Raw genomic sequence first — 23,548 nt, forward strand, 5'->3', positions numbered from 1 at the left:
AATTATAGAACATTATTGTTGCTACTATTTAGTACCAGTAAATTAAAACATATTCGATGATACATTTTGTTTATTAATTACTTTTTTTAACCCATTTTTCCCCAATACTTTTCCTTAATTTAACTTTAATTTGGACATAACATTCATACAAACTGCATATTTGGAATAATCACTTTTATTATTTTAATTTAAAAAAGAACGAAGAACTAAAGTAAGTTTTACTAAAAAAATTATTATTCCTATTAGATTATTTATAGTTAAAGTAATAGAATTTAAACGCAAAATGGCAGGCCAGTCAGCAAAAAGAATTGCTAAAGAAGCAGTAAAATACAAATCAATATATTTTTATGTGTTAATGGCATCCTTAACAATTCAATTCTTCTTTAAAAAACTTTACAATCCCAGAATTCTCTTTGGAAGTACAGGGTTCGGATTCTCTGTTATTTCCGGAATATATGCATTCACGTACTCAAGTATTAAATCACGATTAAATGTTGGAGTTGGATACTCTATTTATCAAGATGTTTACATATTAAACACTTTTGTATCTATATTATCCATCTTTTCAATATACTCATGGTACATATTTTTACTTATTCCTGCCTATGCCATTTATAAAGTTGGAAAACTAATTGTTAATTGGGTATTTACTCCTGAACCTGTAAGTTTATTTTCTTTTTCAAAATAGGTAGTTTTAAAGCTAACAAATTTTACGTTCTATTATTCAATTATCTTCATCATTAACTTAGGAAATACGGATTCCACAAAAACTGGGAAACTCTAGAAAAAGGAGTTAATGTTATTAGTTTATTAAATTACTAGATTTTTTAGACAGTCATTAACTATTCACTTATTAAATATATTACTCACTGAAAAATAAATTACTTATACACTAGATTACTTGCTTACATGCATATTGTATTTATTAATAATTAATCTATCATCTATTTATTTCCTTATTTGATCTGATCACTGTGCCTTTAGATGAAGACAGTTTTAAGCAGAGTAAATATGATAAATATTTGCAACGCATCAAAGTAATAATCATAAACTGAAGTTCAAAGTATATAGATAATGGAAACAATAGATGCAGAAACTATTAATGTTTATAACATAAAAATCTATTTGTCATTATACCTAATTATGCTGCGGAGTTTTTTTAATGAAGACAAAATGTTAGAATTATTGTTATCCTGAATGATCTCACAAATCACAATTCCAACATCAATAAACTCTTGTATAAATAGTGGATCGTCAAATACTTCAAAGTCTTTATTTTCCCAAAGTAAGCTCACACGTTGTAAAATACACAGTATAGTATCTGGATTAAAATCTTTATTTGTAACCGAGTTAATTTTTAGCAGTTTTTTTTCAAGAAGTTCACAAAATAAATCATCCCAATGAAAAATAAGGAAACTAACAGTTCCCTGAAAGTCAAGTATACCCTGTTTGTCATAACCCTCTTTTGATCCAGTTCCATTATTCAAGCTAACTTTTGAATATTTCCAAATGTGTTCACTTTCAACGTGCCCTTGAAAGACCGTTGATGTATTTGAATGTCTAGATGAGTTTGAAATTGCTGAAGAACTACCAGTTTTGCTTATTGTTTTAGATCTCATGTACTTTACAAGGTAAGGGGCTAATATATATGAAATTAACTGTTGGCCTATTAAAGCAATCTCCTGATTTGAGTGGCAGTAATTTTTTAATAAAAACGTCTTTTCACAATTATTATTTGTTCTGTTTAACATAAAACAAACATTTTCACATGAATTATTGTTGACCAAAACAGGAGGATACACTCTTGTCAGCGATTTATTCCTTCTACATAAACTTGGATATGTCGAACTAAGTAGAACATTGTATTCATTTATCCCACCAATTAATTTTGAATTTAACAGCAATTTCTCATCTGAATTCCATATTTTCTTAAAAATAATACACCCTATGGACCATTCTATGAATAGAGAAAAAGAGCCAATATTAGCAGAATATTTTGGATTTATATTTATGTTACTATTTGTAAGTAAAAAGGAAAAAAATACTCTAGGATTGTCAATGCATAATTCATCGTATAAATAAATGTTTTTTTCATGATTATTCAAAACAACTTTTGGTTTAATATAGTCAAAGAAGAATAACGAAATATCCCTTGTTTGGTTCCCAAATAGATAATATGTAGGGGATGCATTTAATTCATCATTAAAAAAACCAAATCTGCTCCCAAACTTTTTATTTATGGTAACGTCTCTACTTTTATTTGCGATTTCTGAACCACTTTTACTACCCCCCAAATCATTATTTGAATTTTTTTCAAGAGCATTATCATTTTTTAGATTGCTTTCATCGTTAAATAAATTCAAAAAATTGTCCCCAAAAATAGCTTTCACTGATAATATTCTTATTGGCAACGGCTTTGATTCGTCCAATATATGAAATATTAGATGGCCATCATTGAAATTTTCACAGTGGCTTGAAATTGTTAAGTTATGTAGATTATGAAAGCCATTCGAAGTAAGATTTGGAGTCATCCCCGCTGGAAATTCCCAATTAAACAATATTTTTCCAGCGTAACCTGATACTTTATATATTATATTACCGATAAAGTCTGTTGAAAACAAAGACTCACATCCTGCCCCAAATTCATAAACACCGTAAGATTTTATCTTCTCTGGAGGAAACTCTACCCATTGCCCACCATATATCATATTAGACATAGAATAAGGCGAAATAGGCCCTCTTGTTAATAACTTTTCACAGTGATTTTCAAAGTGAATACTGGGAGTTACTGCTGAGGATAATGTAGATGTTGATAGGTTTCTCTGTTTGAATTTTTCATTATCACTTTTTTTAGCTGCTGGAAGTTGAAGTATTAAATCGCAATCTGAAAAATTTACTATTCTAATGTATAATGATCTTGGGTACTTTCTAAGTCTTCCTATCCACTCATAGTAATTTGAATTCAAATTCAACTTTCTAAAGTCACAATTGGCATGTTTATGAGTATTATCCAAGTTTCCTATTTTATCCAGATAGTCAGAACCTAACTCTGTCTCCCTTATATTAATATGTGTCATTAGCTTCCTTATTGAACGCTGTACACCATTTGTTGCATCTAAATAAAACAGTTTTTTAATATGATCATCATTGTTTGAGTTTATTGGAACTTCGATAAAGGCATCATCCTTACTTATTATTCCTATTCTCACATTTGCCTCCCCATCTCCGATTATCCTGGACTCATATTTATAATTTATGCAGTATTCTATACAGTCCACTATACTTGTATATACCACATTACAACCAAGTATATTTTGGTACGTTGCACTAGAACACACAAATGAAATCATTACTCCAGGTTCTATCTTCTCTAAAGGATGATAAATCCATTCTCCCTTTTCCAATATATGTATATAACGATGAAATGTAAGTCTAGTGTTGTTTTTTATCACTACTTCCAATTGCTCCATATTTTATTATTATTGCACCTACTTCGAACAAAGTGATTTATTATAGGAAACCTATTTCGATTATATTTTAATTTCTCTCACTATTGTTCGAACTTATGATAAAAAAAAATTTTTTACATTACATAAAGGCCTGCGTGCCTATAAAATTTCCCCTTTTCTTTCATCAAAAAGGAAAGAAAAAGTAGTATCTTACATTTTAACATCTTATCCTACAAATTCAAATTAGACGTTTCATGCCTTTTTCAATTTTTATGTTCCTTTCACTTCTTTTTCTTAATTTTATCTTTCACACCTCATTTTTTTATTAAATCAATATAAACATGTGGGGATAAAATGGCGCCTTTTGAATTTCATTAACACGTGTCCAAGAGTCATAACGGTATGGTAGCAAAAAAAACTGGGCAGTTGACTATTTACTTAAAAAAGCAGATAAATAAATAAAAAGGAGTTTAATGAAAAAGTTCTAACTTGACTTTTTTTGTTGGTTTTGTAACAACACTTTATAATGATAACTTGTACTACGAGTAACGAGTGAACTACAATTGTTTGACTTTAAGGGTGTTACAAAGAAGTAAGTGAATTCAAGCTTTCGTGGAGAGCTTGAATTCACCAGCAACATCACCATGAAAGCAGAGATAATTGCACATACATATGGCTATTATGGAAAAAGTGAAGCCGATATGAGAAATGAAATCAATTTATTTTTAACAAGTATTTATTTAATGAATGACAACGTAAACAGTAATGAATTTGAAAATTTGCGTAATAATGTTGATGATATTAAGCAAAGAGAATCAAAAAGAATGAAATTGTCTGAAGTGGTTGATGAAAATAATAGAAAAAGCCGAATTTATTTTGAAAAGACGCGTCGTCTAATAACTCATTTATGCAATGAGGGTAAATATGACTTTATATATAATACTTTTGAGAGTATATATATGCATACTTGGAAAATAAATATGGAAAACATAAGTAAAAGCGAATTCCTTAGAATAATAGGAGAAAAAAAAAGTGAATATGATTTAAATTCACAAGGTTTGGATATATTTATTTTGGAATTAATATTCGATTCAAAATTTTACAATGAAATGATTAATGGTGGGCAAATGAATAGTTACATGAGTGAATTAGCAAAATTTTGGTGTCATCACAGAAGATCAACCGATATAATATCAAATGTATATTTATACTTTGACTCCATGTTTAAACGTTTTGGCCCTGGTATATTTCAAAATAAAAATAATTACAGGGGTTTTATAAATAATGCAAACACGTTTTTAAAGAAGATAATATTTGGTGAATTGAATATTGACTACTCTAGTTTTAAAAACAAACTGGAGATTGAAAAACATGAATTTAATAATTTACCGTTATGTTTGATTGGAGGTCTTGTTTCAATTATGATTAATATGAATGTAATAAGGGATAAGTACTTTAATTACGAATTAGATACTGACTTTGGAAAAGAGATGGAATTTTTTATACTGAAGAAGATATTTGAAATGTTTATTCAATTGGGAATAGCAGACTTCGGTGTATCGAAAATATACTTAAATGTAATGGGTCGTTATTACTATGAAAAAATAAGAAATGATAATATAACTGAATTTAAGGACTACTTAAAGTTTCTAAAAATGGCGATTGATCTAGAGAGATCATTTCTAATAACTCAAGCAAATAACAAAAAATACCATTATGAGGAAGATAATATACCTGAAAATGATGACAAAAACGAATCAATGACAGAAAATAATCATTCTGGAACAAATTTGAATAATTCTTTATTATTGTTTATTAGAAATGACTACTGGACAGAAGACTTTCCTTTGAGTAAGAAAAGAACATTGGAAATTTCTTGTATCAATTGGAATTCATATATGGAAAATACGGAATTAATGCTTTTAGATGTTCTTATATCAGATGACATAATATCACGCTTTTCAAGGACAATAGACAGTGTAAATAAAAGTTATTTGAGAGAATTAGTCATAAACGACGACTACTCTTCATTAGAATTCATCTATAACCTTTTTAAGAAGAAAAAAAGTGAAAATAAGGTTATAAATGAAATAAAGACATGTATTACAGACATAGGTATTGAATTATCCATGAAATTAATTAGATGCAATAAACATGAATACGATTTATATATAAGTACAACTAAGAAAATTTTAGATTTATATTTAAAAATAGAGAAAATTTGTAGAGAGTCATTCAAGGATAACGATAAGATACGCAATATATGTATAAACGATTCATGGACTATCATCGCAAATTATAATGATGAGATATCAGAGGAATTAATGTATGGGCTTTCATTGTTTGTTTACAATTTACTATCTGCCGATAGTAATGACTATAGTGGATTAGAAGAGTCAGGAATAATAAGAACCTCAAGAGTAAATATGGATCTATTATGTTGGTTAAATAAAACTGAACAAAACAGCTCAATGTTAAAATTTGTAAATAAAGACTGTAATGATACGATTAGTAAATATCTAAGAGGTGTAATGTTTGTATTTAAATGTAGTAATAAGAAGGAAATTTTTCAGAATTATTATCTACGTTTATTTTCACAAAGACTAATAGGTAATTACATCCCAAATAAAGTTGGTTTTGGTCTAAATGCAAAAAATACTTTAGATTTATATAGAATGGTAATTTCAAAAGAAAAAGGTAGCGAGATTATTGAAATGTTGAATACCAAAATCAATTTGTTTGAGATGTATTTTATGTTTTTACTATACAATGAATGTGGCTATTCTTTTATTAATAAGTTTAATTTTATAATCAGGGATTGGTATTTATCATCATCTATTTTTAAGTTATACATATTATGTGACTCGTTCAACAAAAATACTGATATTAATATTTTTTTTAAGGAAAAAGAGAATTCTGAGATAAAATTTTCTTCATATTCTAAAAGATTATCAAGAATATCGAACAGTTCATCCTACATTTATGATAAAATTAATGCATGGTTAAAATTAGAAGATTTAGGCTTTTCTGAGGCTAGCAATAATAATACTAAGAATGATGATTATAATGAAATGGACGAGAAAATTGAATTAAAGAAGGATAAAATAATAAATAATATGGATATTGATATACCATTTTCTATTATTGTTTTGTCTTCCAGTAACTGGTCATTTTTAAATAAAAGTGATAACTTTATTGACTCTGAGTTATTTATTAATTATAAAGATAAAGACAGTGATATCAATTTGATATACAGCGAAATGACTTTATATCAGCAGTATTATAAAAATATTTATTCTAGAAATTTAATATGGTCTTGTAATCTTGGAACTTGCATTGTAGAATACCTACCACCGAATTTAGATTCATATTGTAATGAAATTGGAATTAAAAGGCTGGATATAAAATTAATACTGACACTGCAGCAGGCAATATTATTGCTGTGTTTCAATAATAATGATAATGTTTACTTATCTTCAAATCATTATGATATTTTGAAAGATAATATTTACGGATTATTTAGAAAAAACAAAGTAACTATTTTAAGTGACAATAGTAGAGATACAGTAAATAAAGTGGCAGTTTCTCCTATTTTAAACATAAAAGAAGAAAATATGTTAGTAATTTCGGGTGAAAAAGAGAAAAGAATGAAAGATAAAAATGAAGATGATTACTTATTGATTAATATAAACGACGAATTTTTGAATAAAGAAAATGTTGTCTCAATTTATAATGAAATTGGAGACTTGGTTGATAAAAATGATACCGCATTATTAGTCATTGACTATGTTAATTGTTACTATTGTGAGGTCGATAACAGTACATATATGAAACAATTATCTTTAAACAGCTATTTGGACTCATTTATTACTCCAAAAGAGGATTCGATTATGAATAAAGAAGATTATATTTTCGGTACTGGTGAGTCTGAACTAGACAGTATAAAAAGCCTTATATGTAACACGTTCAAAAATAATAGATACAAAGTAGATGCAATGATAATTAGGTACCTTAAATTCAGGAAAAGATCCTCATTTGTAAACATTACCGAATTAATAACTAAAGAGCTATTTTCTACTTATAAAAATTCATTTGGCATAGATAATCAAGAATCGAAAAGTAAAAAGTCCATAATTGAAGATGAAACCTCAAAGTGTTTAGATTCTCTTATTCAAAGAGACTTAATTGAAATCGACTCAAGTACAAATTCCAATAGTAGAGACCAACAAATATACTGTTATGTTCCTTAAATATATCAATTTACAGCATTAACTACTTAATCTTTGGAACTATTTTGACTTTTGGGATTATTTTTGGTGCAATATTTGTAGCACCTTTTGTTACCATTATTTTAATATCATCTTTTCCTGTAACTACTGCATTCGTAGCACCTGCTTTATTACCGAAGACTGATTTAGGAGGTGTCGCTACTATTTTTGGTGTTATTGTAACTGCATTCTTAGGCCCGTCTCCCAATAGTTTTGGTTTTATCGCTATTACATTTCCTTGTTTTTTAATATTGATAACTGGGACTGGATTTTTGGTCTTTACAATATTATTAGGTCCTTTAATGTCCATCTTTTTAATTGCTGGAATATTTGCTTTGATGTTTACTTTGTTAGTTATTGGCGGAACACTGTCCTTAGGGATTTTCATTGGAGTTGCTGGTTCTTTACTAACCTCTACTGTTTTTACATTATTAACTTTAGGCTCAACTTTAACATTAATATTTGTTAACTTAGGTGTTATTTCAATTTTACCTTTTTTTGGAACGATAGAGGCTGTCTTGTTAGGTGGTGATACTTGATTTTGTTCGTTTGGAACAGTAGGCAGCGATTTTTTAGCTATATCAACGGTTCCTTGCTCAGATGGGCTTGATGCTGGAACTGATTCAGGTTCAACTTTAATTTTTATTTCTGTTTTTGGTTGAACTACGGCACTTGTTTTAATAATGTTTGGAATGCTCTTTGACTCCTTTTCATCTAAAGAAACTGCTGACTTCTTTAAAGCAATTTCTGAAGATTTACTGGAACTGGATTCAGCATTTGATGACTTAAGAATTTCCAAACTTTTCATAGTTGACTTTAGTGTACTCGTTGATTCATTAACACCAACTTTTATTGATTTCTCTAGACTTTTTGAAGTGGCTGCTAATGGGGTAATTGTAGACTTGGTTACTGCTTTAGTTGTTAATATTTTAGCATTTAAGTCTTTGGATAAATTTTCATCTGGTTCCTTGCTAGTAGATACAACTTTTGCTGATTTATTTATCTTGTATAAGTCCTCTTCTTTTATATCAGGTGGAATACTCTTCTTTATTTCTAATGACTTAGAATTACCACTTGGACTGACCTTATTCTGGTTGTTGGATGCATCGTTGTTGCTTACCTTTCTTAATAAATTGATTCCTGGTCTTAATATCGCATTCATTTTATCCATACCCTTTTCCTTGTCACCTCTAAGACTTAATCTTGATAACTTGCTCTCTTTTTTCGGAGCAGATTCAGTCTTTCCTTTAGTCTCTTTTGCCACTATAAATCTTCCAGCAGGAAGCATTGAGTCTCCTGGCAATGGCTTAACCGTTAAAATAATGTTTGCAATAAGTTTTTCCCCATCATCTGCAAATACTTCCCACGCTTGTTCTGGTACAAGTGTTGACGGATCTATAAACGTCTTAGATGCGTGACCAATAGGTTCTGTTGGATTTGATGTATCCCACATATCTATGGTGAATCTTGGTAATAGTCCAGAGGATTTTGGTGGCAAGCTATCAATTGTTAGTTTAAACTCTTCTTCTATTGAGCCTTTTCCTTCTTTATCATTCACTATATACTCAAATTCTGCTGACTTTCTAACTGGATTGCTCTTGCATTTTGTTGTCGACTCGCTATCTATTCTTGCAACAAAGAATAGTTTTCCTTTTCCATCTCCCACTTGCTCTATTCTTTGTACCGACTTAATTATAATTTCAAATCCTGTTAATGGTACATTTATATCACCGGATACTTGTGAAGAAGTGACAGGTATTGTTACTTGTTTAGTAGATGCCACTGGAGACATTATTTTAGGTGAAGAATCATCTGTATTTTTATTATCATTATTTGTTTGTAGATTTCGATCATCTTTCATATAATTTTCAGCAACCTTAGAAAGTGAATTACCTTGTTGCATATGTGGTGGTAGCTTAACACTGTCCGCCTCCTCAGCAGGCCTTTCGGTTTTTCTAACTGGTGGTTGCCAAACATCATATCCAGGTATTTTTTCAGGTGGTTGAATTGGTGGCGGAAGTTCTTTCACTACTCCCAATTTAAAGTAGTATATTGAACCATATAATGAATTTAGTCTTAAGTCAAGCCCTCTACATGGATGAAGATATTCCAAAACTAATTCAATTATCTCCCTTCTATCCTTTGGTTCGTTAAATGTAATATAGCTGCAAACTCCTGCAAATGCTTGTATAAGTGTATCTAATTGTGTATATAACATATCTATTCTTTCAATAGTTTCTGTTATTACACTTGGGTTACCTCTCAAATCTATTATTTTGTTTTGTAACCCTTGTATCGTAGAAATTTGATTTTTTAAGGTAATTTGAAGAGTCTTGTTTTCTTCTTGCATCCAATAACATTGTCTTTCTAATTTTTCCCTTTCCTTCCTCTCTTTTGAGAACATTATAAAGTAGTTCTTGGCTTTTTCTTCTAACTCGTCTATTAAATCCTCTATTACCAAGGGATTTGTGGTGTATGTGTTTGGTTCGTGTCCAAACAAGCCTGATCTATTGTTCATATTTGACTTTTTTGTTGGAACAAATTTAGTACTTGCTAAATCCAAATAATCATTATACAAATTTGTACTTTTCATATTGTTCTTTCCTGCAGTAAGAGAATCTATTTTGCTTTCTAAATAGTTTTGACTTTTAACCATATTTGGAGCTATTTGACTCACATTCACTGAGTTATTTGGTAACTCGGACCTCTTCAGCTTTAAAAACTGTGATTGCATAGCAACTTTTCTTTCTTTTGCTTTCCCCGTTAAACCTGATATTCTTGAACTATTTAAATTACTAACGCTATTCTTTGTTAGAGACAACTCTTTTTTTATTGACTTACTCAAAGAATCGTTTTTTGGTCCCGATTCTGTTCCTCCAACTTCTGGTAGATTATTAACTGATTTTACATGAGTTACTTTTATTAACGGTGCAGTCTCTTCTCCAATATTATCACTCAAATCTGATGCCTCCATATCATTTTTTTTAATTGTTAACTCACTTTTTTTTAGTAGTAATGTACGATTTCTATTTATTGGAGAAAGAATTGATTTACTAGTTAATTCACTCTCATTCTTACTTATATTTTCTGTTGACATTTTTTAATTCCATTAAAATTAATCTCTGTTTCTAAAACTTAATTTCCACCTTACATAATATTTTTTTTACGCTTGGTTAAAACTAGGTCACTCTTTTTGGGAAAAAAAATACTATAGTTAACTTTTAATATTATTCACTATTATCGCCAATGGTGATATTTTTAAGTTAAAAATTATTATTTTTTATTGTTATAGCTTTTTCATATAAGTAAAGTATTTAACTTTTTTGTTTCCAATATCAGTCCTTGTTTATCTCATTCACACAGAAATATTACTTTATTTCCTAATTTTTCGTTTTGATTTACAACTATATTTATTTATTTATTTGTATATTCCGTTAAACAGGAGTATGGCTTATATCTTACAACCAAAAATTCTTTGTAATCTTCTTTTTTACATTCTCATATATACCTAATTCCATTTTGGGGTGTATTTTGTATTTATTTTTTGCTTTACTATTAAAATGCACCCACACAGCCTTGGCGCGAAATGTGATGACAATAGTCATTTCTGATTTTTGCGTGCAATATCTGAATATATAAATATTTTAATGAAAATGGATGGTTTTAAATAGTAATTTTTTTTGTTATAACACTTTTTAGTGTTCAATTTTCTAGAGTATTATCAATCAGTGTTAATCTTGTCATTTGCTGTATCATTGACTATAATTTAGATAATAATCATAGTTGTTATAGAGATTTTGAATAGAGTCTCCCAAAATGGAGGTATCAAATGTGTTTAGTGACTCAAAATATCCAATACAAATGTATTTTATGAAATAGACTTGCTGTTTTACGTCATTATCCTCGAAATTACTATCTTCTTGTTCGCTTATATTCAACATTTCTTTGATTCTAATTTGGTTTCTTAATTCTTGGAAAATAAGGTTGGACCATTTTAGGTATATTTCACCATCCATTAGTGGGTTTGATATGTCTGCAGAATGTAAAAGAGATGATAAATAAAACTTCTTTTTAACTTCGTAAATATGTTCATCTTCTTTATTGTTTTCAAGATATTTAATGAAGTTGTCCAAATAGTTTCTAATATATTTGTGATATTCCATATCAGTAAAAAGTATTGCATTTACAACCATCTTTTTCAAATCTTCAAAGTAAATTGACCAAAATGGTGGAAATACGTTACATGATTCATTATTCAAAATTGAAAACAGAAGAGATGTATGATGATTTTCAAGTAATGAAATACCATTATATATGTCTAGTGTTGAAATAGTGCTTACTTCACATAACATCTTGTACAAGTCATCGTGACTGCTCTGAGTGTTTTTATACATATTTTGAATCTCCTTCATTAAATCATTATTTAACCCAGGATGGTCCAAGTCGTGACCCAGTGAGGATATAACTAAACAATAGGCCTCCAATGAATTTACATACTTTTTTACCGAGGGTTTATCAAGCCATTGATTTAATGTAATTGAAACACTGACAACATGATGAAAATTGTGGAATGGGTTTTGTTCATGGTAATTATTCTGTAGTTCTTGTACAAATCTTTTTATTTTGTTTATATTTATTGGCCACTTCGTGATATCTTCCTTGTATTTATTTTTATCCTTGATTAGTTCCACATAACGGTAATGTATCAAATATTCTGCTATTCCTTTAATTCGTTCATTATCCATCGTGAGAACATCAATGCTTTTCCATGAATTTTCAAGCTCTTTTGGTTTATTTACCACATATTTTTGTTCATAATTTAAATTGTTACTATCTTCATTTTTGCTTGAGCAATTCATATTTTCATTCATTTGACTCGCCAACATTTCCTGAATATTAACAAGTGTAAATATCTTTTCATTTATTAATGGTAAATTTCTCCTTAATTTTTTGTTCTCAGTTGTATCTAAAACTAGTTTATTAATGTCTTCAAATAAATCGGGCTTTATCTCAACTATGGGCCTGTTAAACAAACTAATGATTTTTCTATAGTCATACTCAATATCTTTATTTGAATCGTTTCTCATAACTTCTGGTTTATTTTCGATGCCAAAATTTAACAATGACTTTAACTTACAATAATAGTCAACAAAATTGGATTTCCTATTAAATTCAAATATAACTCTAATGGAATAATCAGAAATTGATATAAATATCATTTCGATATCATTTTGATGATAATCATCGTAGTCCTTTATATTACTTATTGATGTTTTCACTTTTCTAAATAAATCCAAAGTTGTCACATCAAATAGCCAATATCCAGGTTTTTCCATTAGATGATCCAATACTCCTTCCTTTTTACTTAATTCCCAATAATCGATTGGGATATATTTGAAAGAAAGCAATCTAGAAACACTTTCAAATATATTTGAATAGTAGTCATCTATACCACATGCATATATTATCACTTGTTCATTATTGTTGCAACTATGTTTAACATTGTTAATATCACTATTTGGAGTAGGCATATCAATACTTTTTAACGGAATTATTAATGTATTACATTCCATGTTTTGAGAATCAAAGAATTCTTGCAAATTAAATAATTCACTTTCCTCAATCGTTTTGTTATAGTCTATATTGTCATTGATATAATTATTGTTATTTATGATAATTCCACCAAATATAGCTTTTGCCATTCTCTTTGCAATCATATAATTAAGATATTTAGTTATTTTATGGGTTCTGGATTCTGTATCATAACCATTGTATGTATTATTATCACCATCAATGTTTTTATTTAGTACAAGGTCAATTATAAGAAATGATTTACTCTCAGGGTTTTCAATATTTGTATCAAAGTTCCAATTACCAGACAAAATTTCAACGACTGATTTTCCTATTTCACCAAGGGAATTTATCATTGAAATTGGAATGAATGAATTATCTTTGATTGTTATTATATCCCAATAAATTGACTTTCTTTCGTTTATTCCAAGACTTTTTATCATAAAATTTAACATTTCACTAAATTGTTTTCTATTCCCACTCAATAAAAACTTATTATTTATATTTTTAGAGAAAAAATGATTGTTATACTTGCTGAAATTTTCACTATAATCGTTTTCAATTAATTCAATAATATCAATAGTACTGAAATAATCATTTGAATTAATGTTATCATTATAATTGTCCACTATATCTCTCATTATTTCTGAGTACTTTATTGACAAATCAACACAATTCTCAAATTCATGTATGCTGTTATTTATTTCATTTAATCTATTAATTTGTATTTTACCCAATTGCTTACCATACTCCTTAATTATTCCATTACATACAATTCGAATACTGTTCGATATTTTTAATATTGGAACAAAGGCATCGATTATTATTCCTCTATTAGTTCCATCTATTCTTATTATTTTTTCTAAAATATCACTTATTTGTAACTTACTGTACTTCATCATTTTTAAACGATTATTTTTTTGAAAATAATCATAGGCACCGAAGTAAAAAAGTATAAATGTTGTTAAAACTACTATTATAATTATTAAATAGTGAAATGTTAATATTGAACTTGTTTTATGATATTTTATATAGTCATTTTCAAGCGCAAATTTATTTAAGTAATCAAAGTCAAACAACCTTACAGGGTTACTCAATTCCATTGCTTTAAACATAATATAGTTACTCTCTTCTAATATGTAATCTGTATTGTTACAAAGGTACTTGGCAGCAAGGAACGTGTTTGAATCACTTTCTACTGATTTTTTTAACTCATCCTCTGTTATATTCGTTCTCTCTGGTTCATAGTAAGGTGGTGGTGCTGGAGAAATTGGACTTGGTTGATCTTCAAATCTTATGTTTAACGGTACCAAAGCTGTTAACAAATTAGAAGTCCTAGCTAATATTTCTTTTATAACATCATTTTTGTTTTCCATTCCCCTTGGTAGTTTAATCTCATTCAGCGTGTCCAAATAATTTCTTACTTGATATCGTTGTTTCACTATCTGATCAGAAAGGCCTAATCTTACCGGTATGTTTACTAGTGTTGGATCACTTTCTTGTATGCAAAATGTAAGTATTGATAAGCTCAGCTCTCCTATATCATACCCAAATTGTGTAATATCAGTTTCAAATTCAACTAAATTCATTAAGTTATCCTTATTATCATAAGTATAAACTATTTTAAGCAATCTGGAAGAATAAATAATAATCCATATATTTATAACAACTACAAATCCTATTCCAAGCCAAATATTCCACCCTAAGTCTTTCTTTTTCAGTTTACCTCTAGATATTCCATCATATATCTCGTTTTGGTCATAAAAAAATTCATCTCGACAAGTCATAAATTTTTATTTTTCTTCTAATGAATTAACTACAAATAACTTAATGCTTTTGTTGTTGAATTTACGTGTTCTATTTTATATTTCAATTTTTTTAATATAGCGGATCTTTCTCTTCTATTGTTCAATAATAATCTTTGTTAATTATTTTAAGGTACAAATAAATGAATTATCGGTCTATATTATTGCATATCAAAGTTATAAAAATAAGATAAGTGAGCAAAATTACCGAATCATCAGTCAATTATTAACAAATAAGACACGTTTTGTACTTATTTTTATATACCCCACAAACATTATGCAGCTACTTGCATGTAATTACGTTTTACTAACTCAATATTTTGCATGCAAAAGGCGGGAATGACTTGTGGCATTTATTTCTAAATTTGATTTTTCAAGTAACGGAAAGTAAAAAGTGATAACTGTATTAATTTACAAGATGGTTTTTATATTTGAAAATAGGCAGCTGAAGTATTTACATTATAACAAATTGTTGTAAACCATTTTTTACTATTTTCACTACTGTTATGTTATTTCCCTTTTAAATTGGAAGAAAAATACGGACAAAAAAAAGCAGATAATTATAAAAAAATTGAAATGATAAAATTTATTTGTTCGATTTTACTGATGATATTACATCTTGTTGGACGTAAACAATGTACTGACCTACTCAAAGCCAAATACTGGAACTCATTTTTCACAGACATCGATTTAGGAAAGAATATTGAAGATGCTCAAGTAGAGACGGATATATTTAGATGTTACCCATTTAAAAGTGAAAATGGTGTTAATGCTATTTCATGGAAATGTGATACAAAGCTATCTAATGTAATATGGATACCGAACAAAAGATTAAGTGAAAACAAATATATTGTAAGTATGACTGACAGTTTAGGTGAAATATATTCGGTTCCATATGGAATAAAAAAATTGTTAAGTATTTGTACAAGTGGCAATATAGAGGTTTTTGGTGAGTACATGGAAAATAATGCGATTGTACTTAAAAAAAATTTTACTTTTATAAAAATAAATGATTGTATTAAGTAAAAATTACTAATATAGTATATTGTTAATGAAAAAATATGTATTAAAATAGAAAGTTATTAGCGTACATTAATACCTTTAACTGCTTATAAATATTAAAATTTATTAATATAAATCAACATATTGAATTATATTCTAAATTTATTAGTTGTTTGTCGTAAGTTCTGCGAGATTTCTCTTAATGACACATTTTGTACTCTCGTTGACTTTGTTTTCTAAATTTAAACCCTTATTTTGAATGTTATAAAGCGATATTAAAGGAGATGCTTTACTTAAATACATTGTTGTGATACTAACTGAAGTACTATTTTTGTCCGTTTTGTCTTTATCGAGGTTAATGACCAAACTAAGCTCGGAAATCTGATCAATTTCGACGGGAATATTAATTAATTCTTTATTATTTTTAGAAACATAATTATAAGCTGGATTAAGAAGATTAAAAACAAATGGTCCAATGACAACGCCATCTATATCCGAGTCAACTTGTATAGAATCTATAAGTGAATATGGAATGGTGTTTGAAAATTCGAGGGCATTTATCCATTCGAAGGATTCATCTTTTTCGTTGTTATTTGTTACTTTATTCCTTTCATTTATAATGCCACTTATGCTAATATGTGATTTCCACATTAAAACAAATCCATTGTAACCAGATATAGTAATATATTTATCTTCATATTCACTTAATTTTCCATCTTGAATTGAATCATCTGATAAAGGGTCAAAGAATGTAATAGGAAAATCAGAAAGAACAAATTTTTCACTGTTTATATAGAATTTTCCTTTTCTCGATAAAAGTCTTAAACCAAGTTTTTTATTATAATACGCTTCCCATACTCCTTCCCATTTACATTCCATATTGTATTCACTACAAAAATCACTTGGGATTATTTTTATATTGGGCTTGATAACATTAAAATTCATTTTTAATGAAACACCATTCCATGTTTTTCTTATAATCCTATAGTTATTGGTAAATTTACCGTCAAATGAAACATCATTGCTTGATACTCTAAGTCTAGTAAAGGGTGAAATCATATATTCATTTAAATTGGAATGATTTTTTACATAGCTCATTTCTGCTCCGATAATATAACGTCCATTTAGTCTTTCATTTCTCCAGTTATTCCATATTTCAATGTATGCACTTTTCTGGTCTAATATCCATGTTAAAGTGCTTACTAAACTTGTCCTTATGCTTTTACTTACTAATAATTTAGAGAAAGTATCGTCAAACAATATTCCTGTATCTATTGGAACCTTGAAAAACTTGGCACTCTCGCTAATAATGTTCCCATTACCATATCCGTCCCACTCATTGTACTCTTTAGATGGTTCAACCTGGTAACTAGCATCCTTATCAGGAAGTTTGTAGTTTTCAATATAATGGTAATAATCAACTAGTTTGCTTAATCTACTTGAAAATTTTCTCTTTGTAAAATACTTGTTATATATTCTAACTAAGGTTTCAAACTTTAAATAATTCGTATACTTTGTCATTTTACTTCTAACAACATTAATTGCACTTTTTCCTAGTATTTTTAAGCAGTGAAACCATCTTTTTGAATCCAGTTTACAATATGTGTATAGAATTTTGTAATCATTCTCACTTGCTATTATATTATTCTTCAGTTTATTTTCAACATTTAATTCACCGCTTAAATTGTTATTGAAAGTGTAGTTCAACATCACCAATCTTTCCATCTGATTATTCGCATTAGTCATTTCTCTTTCATTTTTACTCCTATATTCTATATGTAAATACTGAGACCCATTTTTGTTATTATCAAAGTTGATACCATATCCTCTGTTACTGTTTGTATACACACTCTCAATCCTCCAAAAATCCTCTAAATTGCTATACTCTCTCATCAACATCCTATATATATGTTTACAATAGGGACCGTTCCCTGAAGTGCAAACCTTCCCTTCATCTTCTAGATACTTTATTTCAAAAAAAATATGCCTTTTTAGCCACTCAACTACATATTCAGGAAGTGAAGAATAAATACTAAGCCCCGATTGTCCGCTTATTTTCACTATCAAATGAAATATAAGCAATATTATTAAATATAATACATTTATTCGTTTATTTCGTGGTTCAAATATTCCCATTTAATTCAATGTTTGAGTCAACCAGATTCATCTGTTTATTTTAAAGATATTATACAACTGCCTATTGTACTGCACTCACTTCATTTAATTCAACAAATTCTCTCCTTAAATTAAATTTACCTTTATCTTTTTATTAGCTTAAAGCATGCACCCTTATTTACTTTCGTTCCCGCGTGCGGCACTGAATTCCATTCTTGCAATTTCCAAAGCAATTAGTACCTAAAGGTGGAATTGTAAGAAAAAATCACACAAAAGTGAGAAAAATTACTTTCTTTGATTTCACAATTCCATTTTTGCTTCTTCAATAATTAATATCATATTTTGTGTTGCTAATCGAATCTTCTCTGTGTATTTCTGAGTATAAATAATATCAACAGAAAAACAGGGGTGAAACAACGAGTAATGCAAAAATAGTTAAGGTGATGTTAAAGATAGAAATGGCTGGAGATACAGACACATAAATAGTCGCTGAATATATTTCTTACATAGTATTATTACTATCCCATATTTATTTCATATTACATTGTATTTTTCTTTCTTGAACTTTTCATCATATAATTATGAAACACGTAGTACAGGAACAATGAACTACATTAAAATTTAACTCTGCATCCTCTTCTTCTATTTTTTCGTTATCCTGAAAATTATCACAAATACATCACGAGAAGGAAAAACGTTTGTTTCAGACACAAGTGAGTAACAACCAAATGCAATAAAATCTCTCTTGTGGTGAGGAGTACGAACAGTGATCAAACTTATGTTAGGGAAAACAACGACCGCACTTTCGAGAGAATGAAAAGGAAAGGAACTGACATATGAAGAAGTAATTACTACCAGTAATAAAACACTAAATACGGAGAATAAAGCTGAGAGTTCAGTGTAAATTGGTTTGCTCGAGTTCAGGATTAATAGTACACAATAAGCGAAGTATGCAGGTAAATGCCAAAATAAACTGAAAAAACAGGTTAATTCACTTTTTACAAATTTGATTCCTTGTCTATGTCATCGATATCCAAATATGTATGTCCTTGTGTCAATTTCAAGATCAAGTTCACAGCGAACGCAAAATATATAAAATTAATTGAGATCTTAGGCGGTAACTTGGTCCTACCTCTTGTCTTATATTGAAGACAAAAAAAAGCGACAGAAAGTAATGAAAAAAGTTAAAAAGAGACAAAAAATGTTTTTTTTCTTTTTTTTTAATTTTATACATATTAACTATATACACTGAAATAGACACATTACAGTATGATGCAGACTGTATATTATATTGTATACATACATTTGGCAAATATGTTAGATAATTAATTTTATGTCTATATACACATATGAACATATATAATGATAGAGACACAAGACATTAATGGACTTAAATAAATGGTAGTTGAGGGGATACCACTACCTTAAACAAAAAGTAGTGGTACGTATATACGTATATATAAAGTTTATTTGCATTTTATTTGAAATAATAAGGTGTACGCATTTAAAAAAACAATATCCAAAATATTTACACCGATTTATTTTTAGGCTTTGCCGAATAACAAGGTAGTAGTTTTACTTTTGAACTTTTTCAAATTCTCGTATTATTTGTTAAATACAATCTAAAATGGGTAAGGAAAAGACTCACATTAACTTGGTTGTTATTGGTCACGTCGACTCCGGTAAATCAACAACAACTGGTCACTTGATTTACAAACTCGGAGGTATTGACAAGAGAACCATCGAGAAGTTCGAGAAGGAATCCTCTGAGATGGGTAAAGGTTCTTTCAAATACGCTTGGGTTTTAGATAAGCTCAAAGCTGAGAGAGAAAGAGGTATTACCATCGACATTGCCTTGTGGCAATTTGAAACTCCAAAGTACCACTACACCGTCATTGATGCCCCGGGTCACAGAGACTTTATCAAGAATATGATTACAGGTACATCGCAAGCTGATGTAGCCCTATTGGTTGTGCCTGCAGATCGTTTCGAAGGTGCTTTCTCAAAGGAAGGTCAAACAAGAGAACACGCTCTTTTGGCCTTTACATTGGGTGTCAGACAAATGATTGTAGGTATTAATAAGATGGATACATGTGAATACAAGCAATCTCGTTTCGACGAAATTTTCAATGAAGTTGAAGGATACCTCAAGAAGGTTGGTTACAACACAGAGAAGATCCCATTCGTTGCTATTTCTGGATTTGTTGGTGATAATATGGTTGATAAATCAGATAAGATGCCGTGGTATAAGGGCAAGACATTGGTTGAAGCCTTGGACACTATGGAACCACCAAAAAGACCGACAGACAAACCACTCCGTCTTCCATTACAAGATGTTTACAAGATAGGTGGTGTAGGTACTGTACCAGTAGGTCGTGTCGAAACTGGTGTAATTAAACCAGGTATGAACGTTACATTTGCCCCAGCCGGTATTACAACCGAAGTAAAATCTGTAGAAATGCATCATGAACAATTGCCAGAGGCCGTTCCAGGAGATAACGTTGGTTTCAACGTCAAGAACGTCTCCATCAAGGATATCAAGAGAGGTTTCGTTGCTTCTGATGCAAAGAACGACCCAGCTAAGGGTTGTGAAGACTTCACTGCCCAAGTTATCGTTCTTAATCACCCTGGTGAAATCAAGAATGGTTACTCCCCAGTCGTCGATTGCCACACTGCACATATTTCATGCAAATTCCAAACCATCACCGCTAAGATGGACAAGAGGTCTGGTAAGGTCTTGGAAGAAAACCCAAAATTCATAAAGTCTGGTGATGCCGCCCTCGTTCTTATGCAACCATTGAAACCACTCTGCGTGGAGGCCTTCACTGACTACCCACCATTGGGTCGTTTCGCCGTTCGTGACATGAAGCAAACCGTTGCCGTTGGTGTCATCAAGAGTGTCACCAAGAAGGAGGCCACCTCAAAGAAGAAGTGAACCAATAATTCGCAATTAGAGTCTTTGACATTAGCAGTAGCATCTCCGGGTTTCCTTCTACAATTGAACAGCTTCATTCCACCTTGGCAAATCAAGACAACAACATTACTGTCATGCTGTTTTCTTTCCGGTAGTCCTTGCATCAATTCATGCTCTATTTTGAGTTCCATCTCGTCCATGTGGTGACGGGTATGGTATTGACAATTCAAATTGGGGTTAGAGGACTTTCGACCCTTATGGCGGAATCTAAACATTTGTGACTTACAACAATATGTCTCGGGAGACGATCTCCACGGTTGATTCTCCCTTAATAATGACATGATAGTCATCATTTTCCAGTCCCACGTTTGCTTGGAGGTATGGTTTCTTGGAGGCATTCCTCTTCGGGGCTTGTGGGTTGTACTAATTTGTTGCTGAATGTTGTCTATCTACATTAGTGTTCATTTTGCGGAGTTGCAGTGGTCTTTAGTTTTCTAAGCATTTGTTGTAATATCTTGTTTCTGTTCCAGTATTTCCCTTTGTATGCGCAAGTATTGACCGTTTGCTTGTGACCCTGGAACTGGTTAGTTGTATAGTTACACCAGGTTCTGCCGGTGTGGGTAACTGTGGAAATTTATCTTTATTCTAACTAGGTGACTTTCATGGTTTATAATTTTAATGGTATTTAGGTAACCTAAGGATAATGTGTAGTAATTACATATATGTTTAATTTTTGAATAAAAAACATATTAGAAATAGATATAAAAATCAATAAAAGAAATTTAATTAAGGTAAAATTAATATATAACACGTGTCTTTAGCCTATAACATTAGATGAAGTATATATTAGTAACTTCCTGCTATAAATTTCTCTAGAGTGAAACAAATATTAACACAAGAGTGTCGACAAAACTAGAAATTTATTGAAATTCAACATCATACCTTCTTCGTGATAACCTTGTTGACCTTTACTATCTTCTTTAACTTGTCAGATGAGCTTTGTTTTTTAACTTTACTCCTTCTGGTGGAGTTTTTTGAAAATAGACTTAATAAACTCTTATTGGAATCGTTCTCTATATTATGAAAAAGCTTAGACTTCAAGTCGTCAAGTTTATCAAAATCCGGGTGGTCAAGTATCTCTTTCATATGGCCTACAGAGCTTTCTCGTAACTTTTGCATTTTTTTTCTGGTCATATTCTTTTTACATATATTCGCCTCACTGGTTTTATTGTCAATCAATGTACTCTCTATTTGATTCTTTATTTTGTTGAAATTGTAGAGCTTTTTTCTTTTTATACCTGTATTTGCAGCATTATCTAAATTACTTATTTTTTCTAATTGTTTTTGTTTCAGCAAATAACTCGTTAAATCTTGTTTTCTTTTTACTCTCTCTAAAGCCTCCCTTCTCTTTCTTTGGCCCCTCGTTAAAGGCCTGGAATCACTCATATTCAAGTACAATATCAAAGTTATGTAGGTCAAATAAACATTGATTCAAGGTAATCTTGTATAGAACAGACAACAATTCCCATTATACTCGTAACTAACTTATTTGTCAAAAGCCAGGTTCAAAACTGACATATGGCGCCAACCAACGGTTGGTAGTTGTCTAATATTTATTTAGTAGATTTTAAGTCATTTTATCAAGAGCAAATTTATTATTGATATAAAGTCTGAATCTATTACTTATAAGCATAAAATAAATAAATAAAAAAATTTGTACAGAAACACACTTAAGCATTTTTTTTAAAATAATGATAACTTTAAATAGTTTCGTAGAGATTAGCAATTTTGTTTTGGGAAACCCCATTTCGTTTATTTTAGGACTCTCTGGGAAAAACGAGTTAGATGAAGCATACTTGGAATTAACAAATAAATTAGAGGAAAACTTTGAAAGTGTGAAATTTGGAAAAATAAGTCCTTTAGGTTCTAACGAAATTTCAGCAATTAAACAATTTGATTTGAAGGAATTACCTGCAGTCTTGTTGTTTACCTGTGAAGATTTAAGACCTAGTGAAATCATGAACGAATATAACCCAGGATTAATATTTGAAAAAGTTGAAAGTATTGCTAAAAGTAAAAGTACTCTAAAAATACCAAGTGACTTAAATCAAAAGATCAAAATTTTAACCAACTTCAAAAGCATGGTTATATTTATGAAAGGAATAAAGGAAGAACCATTTTGTAAATTTTCGAAAGCACTAGTTCAACTACTAAACAGTATTAATGTTACCAATTACGGACATTATAATATCTTTGAGGACGAAGAAATTAGACAAGGCCTTAAAGAATATAACAATTGGCCTACATTTCCACAAATATTTATAAACGGAGAATTTATTGGGGGATATGACATAATTCAAGAAATGAATGACAATAATGAATTAATAAATGAAATACCTAAAGATGCATTTTTAAATAGTTAAA

The 23,548-nt window shown here is 29.7% G+C and overlaps 10 protein-coding genes across 10 annotated transcripts; 5 read left to right on the forward strand and 5 right to left on the reverse strand.

The window, feature by feature from the left end:
- Window positions 1-283: 283 nt before the first annotated feature.
- FG379_000454 (uncharacterized protein) lies at window positions 284-688 on the forward strand (the record flags this gene model as incomplete). The annotated part of the gene is made up of 1 exon (XM_067325865.1): window positions 284-688. The coding sequence occupies one exon, from the start codon at window positions 284-286 to the stop codon at window positions 686-688; it is 405 nt and encodes a 134-aa protein (XP_067182706.1).
- Window positions 689-1,121: 433 nt separating this feature from the next.
- On the reverse strand, window positions 1,122-3,470 carry FG379_000455 (uncharacterized protein; the record flags this gene model as incomplete). Its single annotated transcript, XM_067325866.1, has 1 exon — window positions 1,122-3,470. One exon carries the CDS (start codon window positions 3,468-3,470, stop codon window positions 1,122-1,124), a length of 2,349 nt encoding a protein of 782 aa, XP_067182707.1.
- Window positions 3,471-4,093: 623 nt separating this feature from the next.
- Window positions 4,094-7,699, forward strand: FG379_000456 (uncharacterized protein; the record flags this gene model as incomplete). Its single annotated transcript, XM_067325867.1, has 1 exon — window positions 4,094-7,699. One exon carries the CDS (start codon window positions 4,094-4,096, stop codon window positions 7,697-7,699), a length of 3,606 nt encoding a protein of 1,201 aa, XP_067182708.1.
- A 22-nt stretch (window positions 7,700-7,721) lies between these two features.
- FG379_000458 (uncharacterized protein) lies at window positions 7,722-10,814 on the reverse strand (the record flags this gene model as incomplete). The annotated part of the gene is made up of 1 exon (XM_067325869.1): window positions 7,722-10,814. One exon carries the CDS (start codon window positions 10,812-10,814, stop codon window positions 7,722-7,724), a length of 3,093 nt encoding a protein of 1,030 aa, XP_067182710.1.
- A 655-nt stretch (window positions 10,815-11,469) lies between these two features.
- Window positions 11,470-15,075, reverse strand: FG379_000459 (uncharacterized protein; the record flags this gene model as incomplete). Its single annotated transcript, XM_067325870.1, has 1 exon — window positions 11,470-15,075. One exon carries the CDS (start codon window positions 15,073-15,075, stop codon window positions 11,470-11,472), a length of 3,606 nt encoding a protein of 1,201 aa, XP_067182711.1.
- A 594-nt stretch (window positions 15,076-15,669) lies between these two features.
- Window positions 15,670-16,119, forward strand: FG379_000460 (uncharacterized protein; the record flags this gene model as incomplete). The annotated part of the gene is made up of 1 exon (XM_067325871.1): window positions 15,670-16,119. One exon carries the CDS (start codon window positions 15,670-15,672, stop codon window positions 16,117-16,119), a length of 450 nt encoding a protein of 149 aa, XP_067182712.1.
- Window positions 16,120-16,260: 141 nt separating this feature from the next.
- On the reverse strand, window positions 16,261-18,231 carry FG379_000461 (uncharacterized protein; the record flags this gene model as incomplete). The annotated part of the gene is made up of 1 exon (XM_067325872.1): window positions 16,261-18,231. The coding sequence occupies one exon, from the start codon at window positions 18,229-18,231 to the stop codon at window positions 16,261-16,263; it is 1,971 nt and encodes a 656-aa protein (XP_067182713.1).
- A 1,606-nt stretch (window positions 18,232-19,837) lies between these two features.
- FG379_000462 (elongation factor 1-alpha (EF-ALPHA)) lies at window positions 19,838-21,145 on the forward strand (the record flags this gene model as incomplete). Its single annotated transcript, XM_067325873.1, has 1 exon — window positions 19,838-21,145. The coding sequence occupies one exon, from the start codon at window positions 19,838-19,840 to the stop codon at window positions 21,143-21,145; it is 1,308 nt and encodes a 435-aa protein (XP_067182714.1).
- A 915-nt stretch (window positions 21,146-22,060) lies between these two features.
- On the reverse strand, window positions 22,061-22,570 carry FG379_000463 (uncharacterized protein; the record flags this gene model as incomplete). Its single annotated transcript, XM_067325874.1, has 1 exon — window positions 22,061-22,570. The coding sequence occupies one exon, from the start codon at window positions 22,568-22,570 to the stop codon at window positions 22,061-22,063; it is 510 nt and encodes a 169-aa protein (XP_067182715.1).
- A 305-nt stretch (window positions 22,571-22,875) lies between these two features.
- FG379_000464 (glutaredoxin) lies at window positions 22,876-23,547 on the forward strand (the record flags this gene model as incomplete). Its single annotated transcript, XM_067325875.1, has 1 exon — window positions 22,876-23,547. One exon carries the CDS (start codon window positions 22,876-22,878, stop codon window positions 23,545-23,547), a length of 672 nt encoding a protein of 223 aa, XP_067182716.1.
- Between the last annotated feature and the right edge of the window lies 1 nt (window position 23,548).

This window comes from Cryptosporidium bovis, assembly GCF_009768925.1.
Source record: "Cryptosporidium bovis isolate 45015 chromosome Unknown contig_11, whole genome shotgun sequence".
Lineage (NCBI taxonomy): Eukaryota > Apicomplexa > Conoidasida > Eucoccidiorida > Cryptosporidiidae > Cryptosporidium > Cryptosporidium bovis.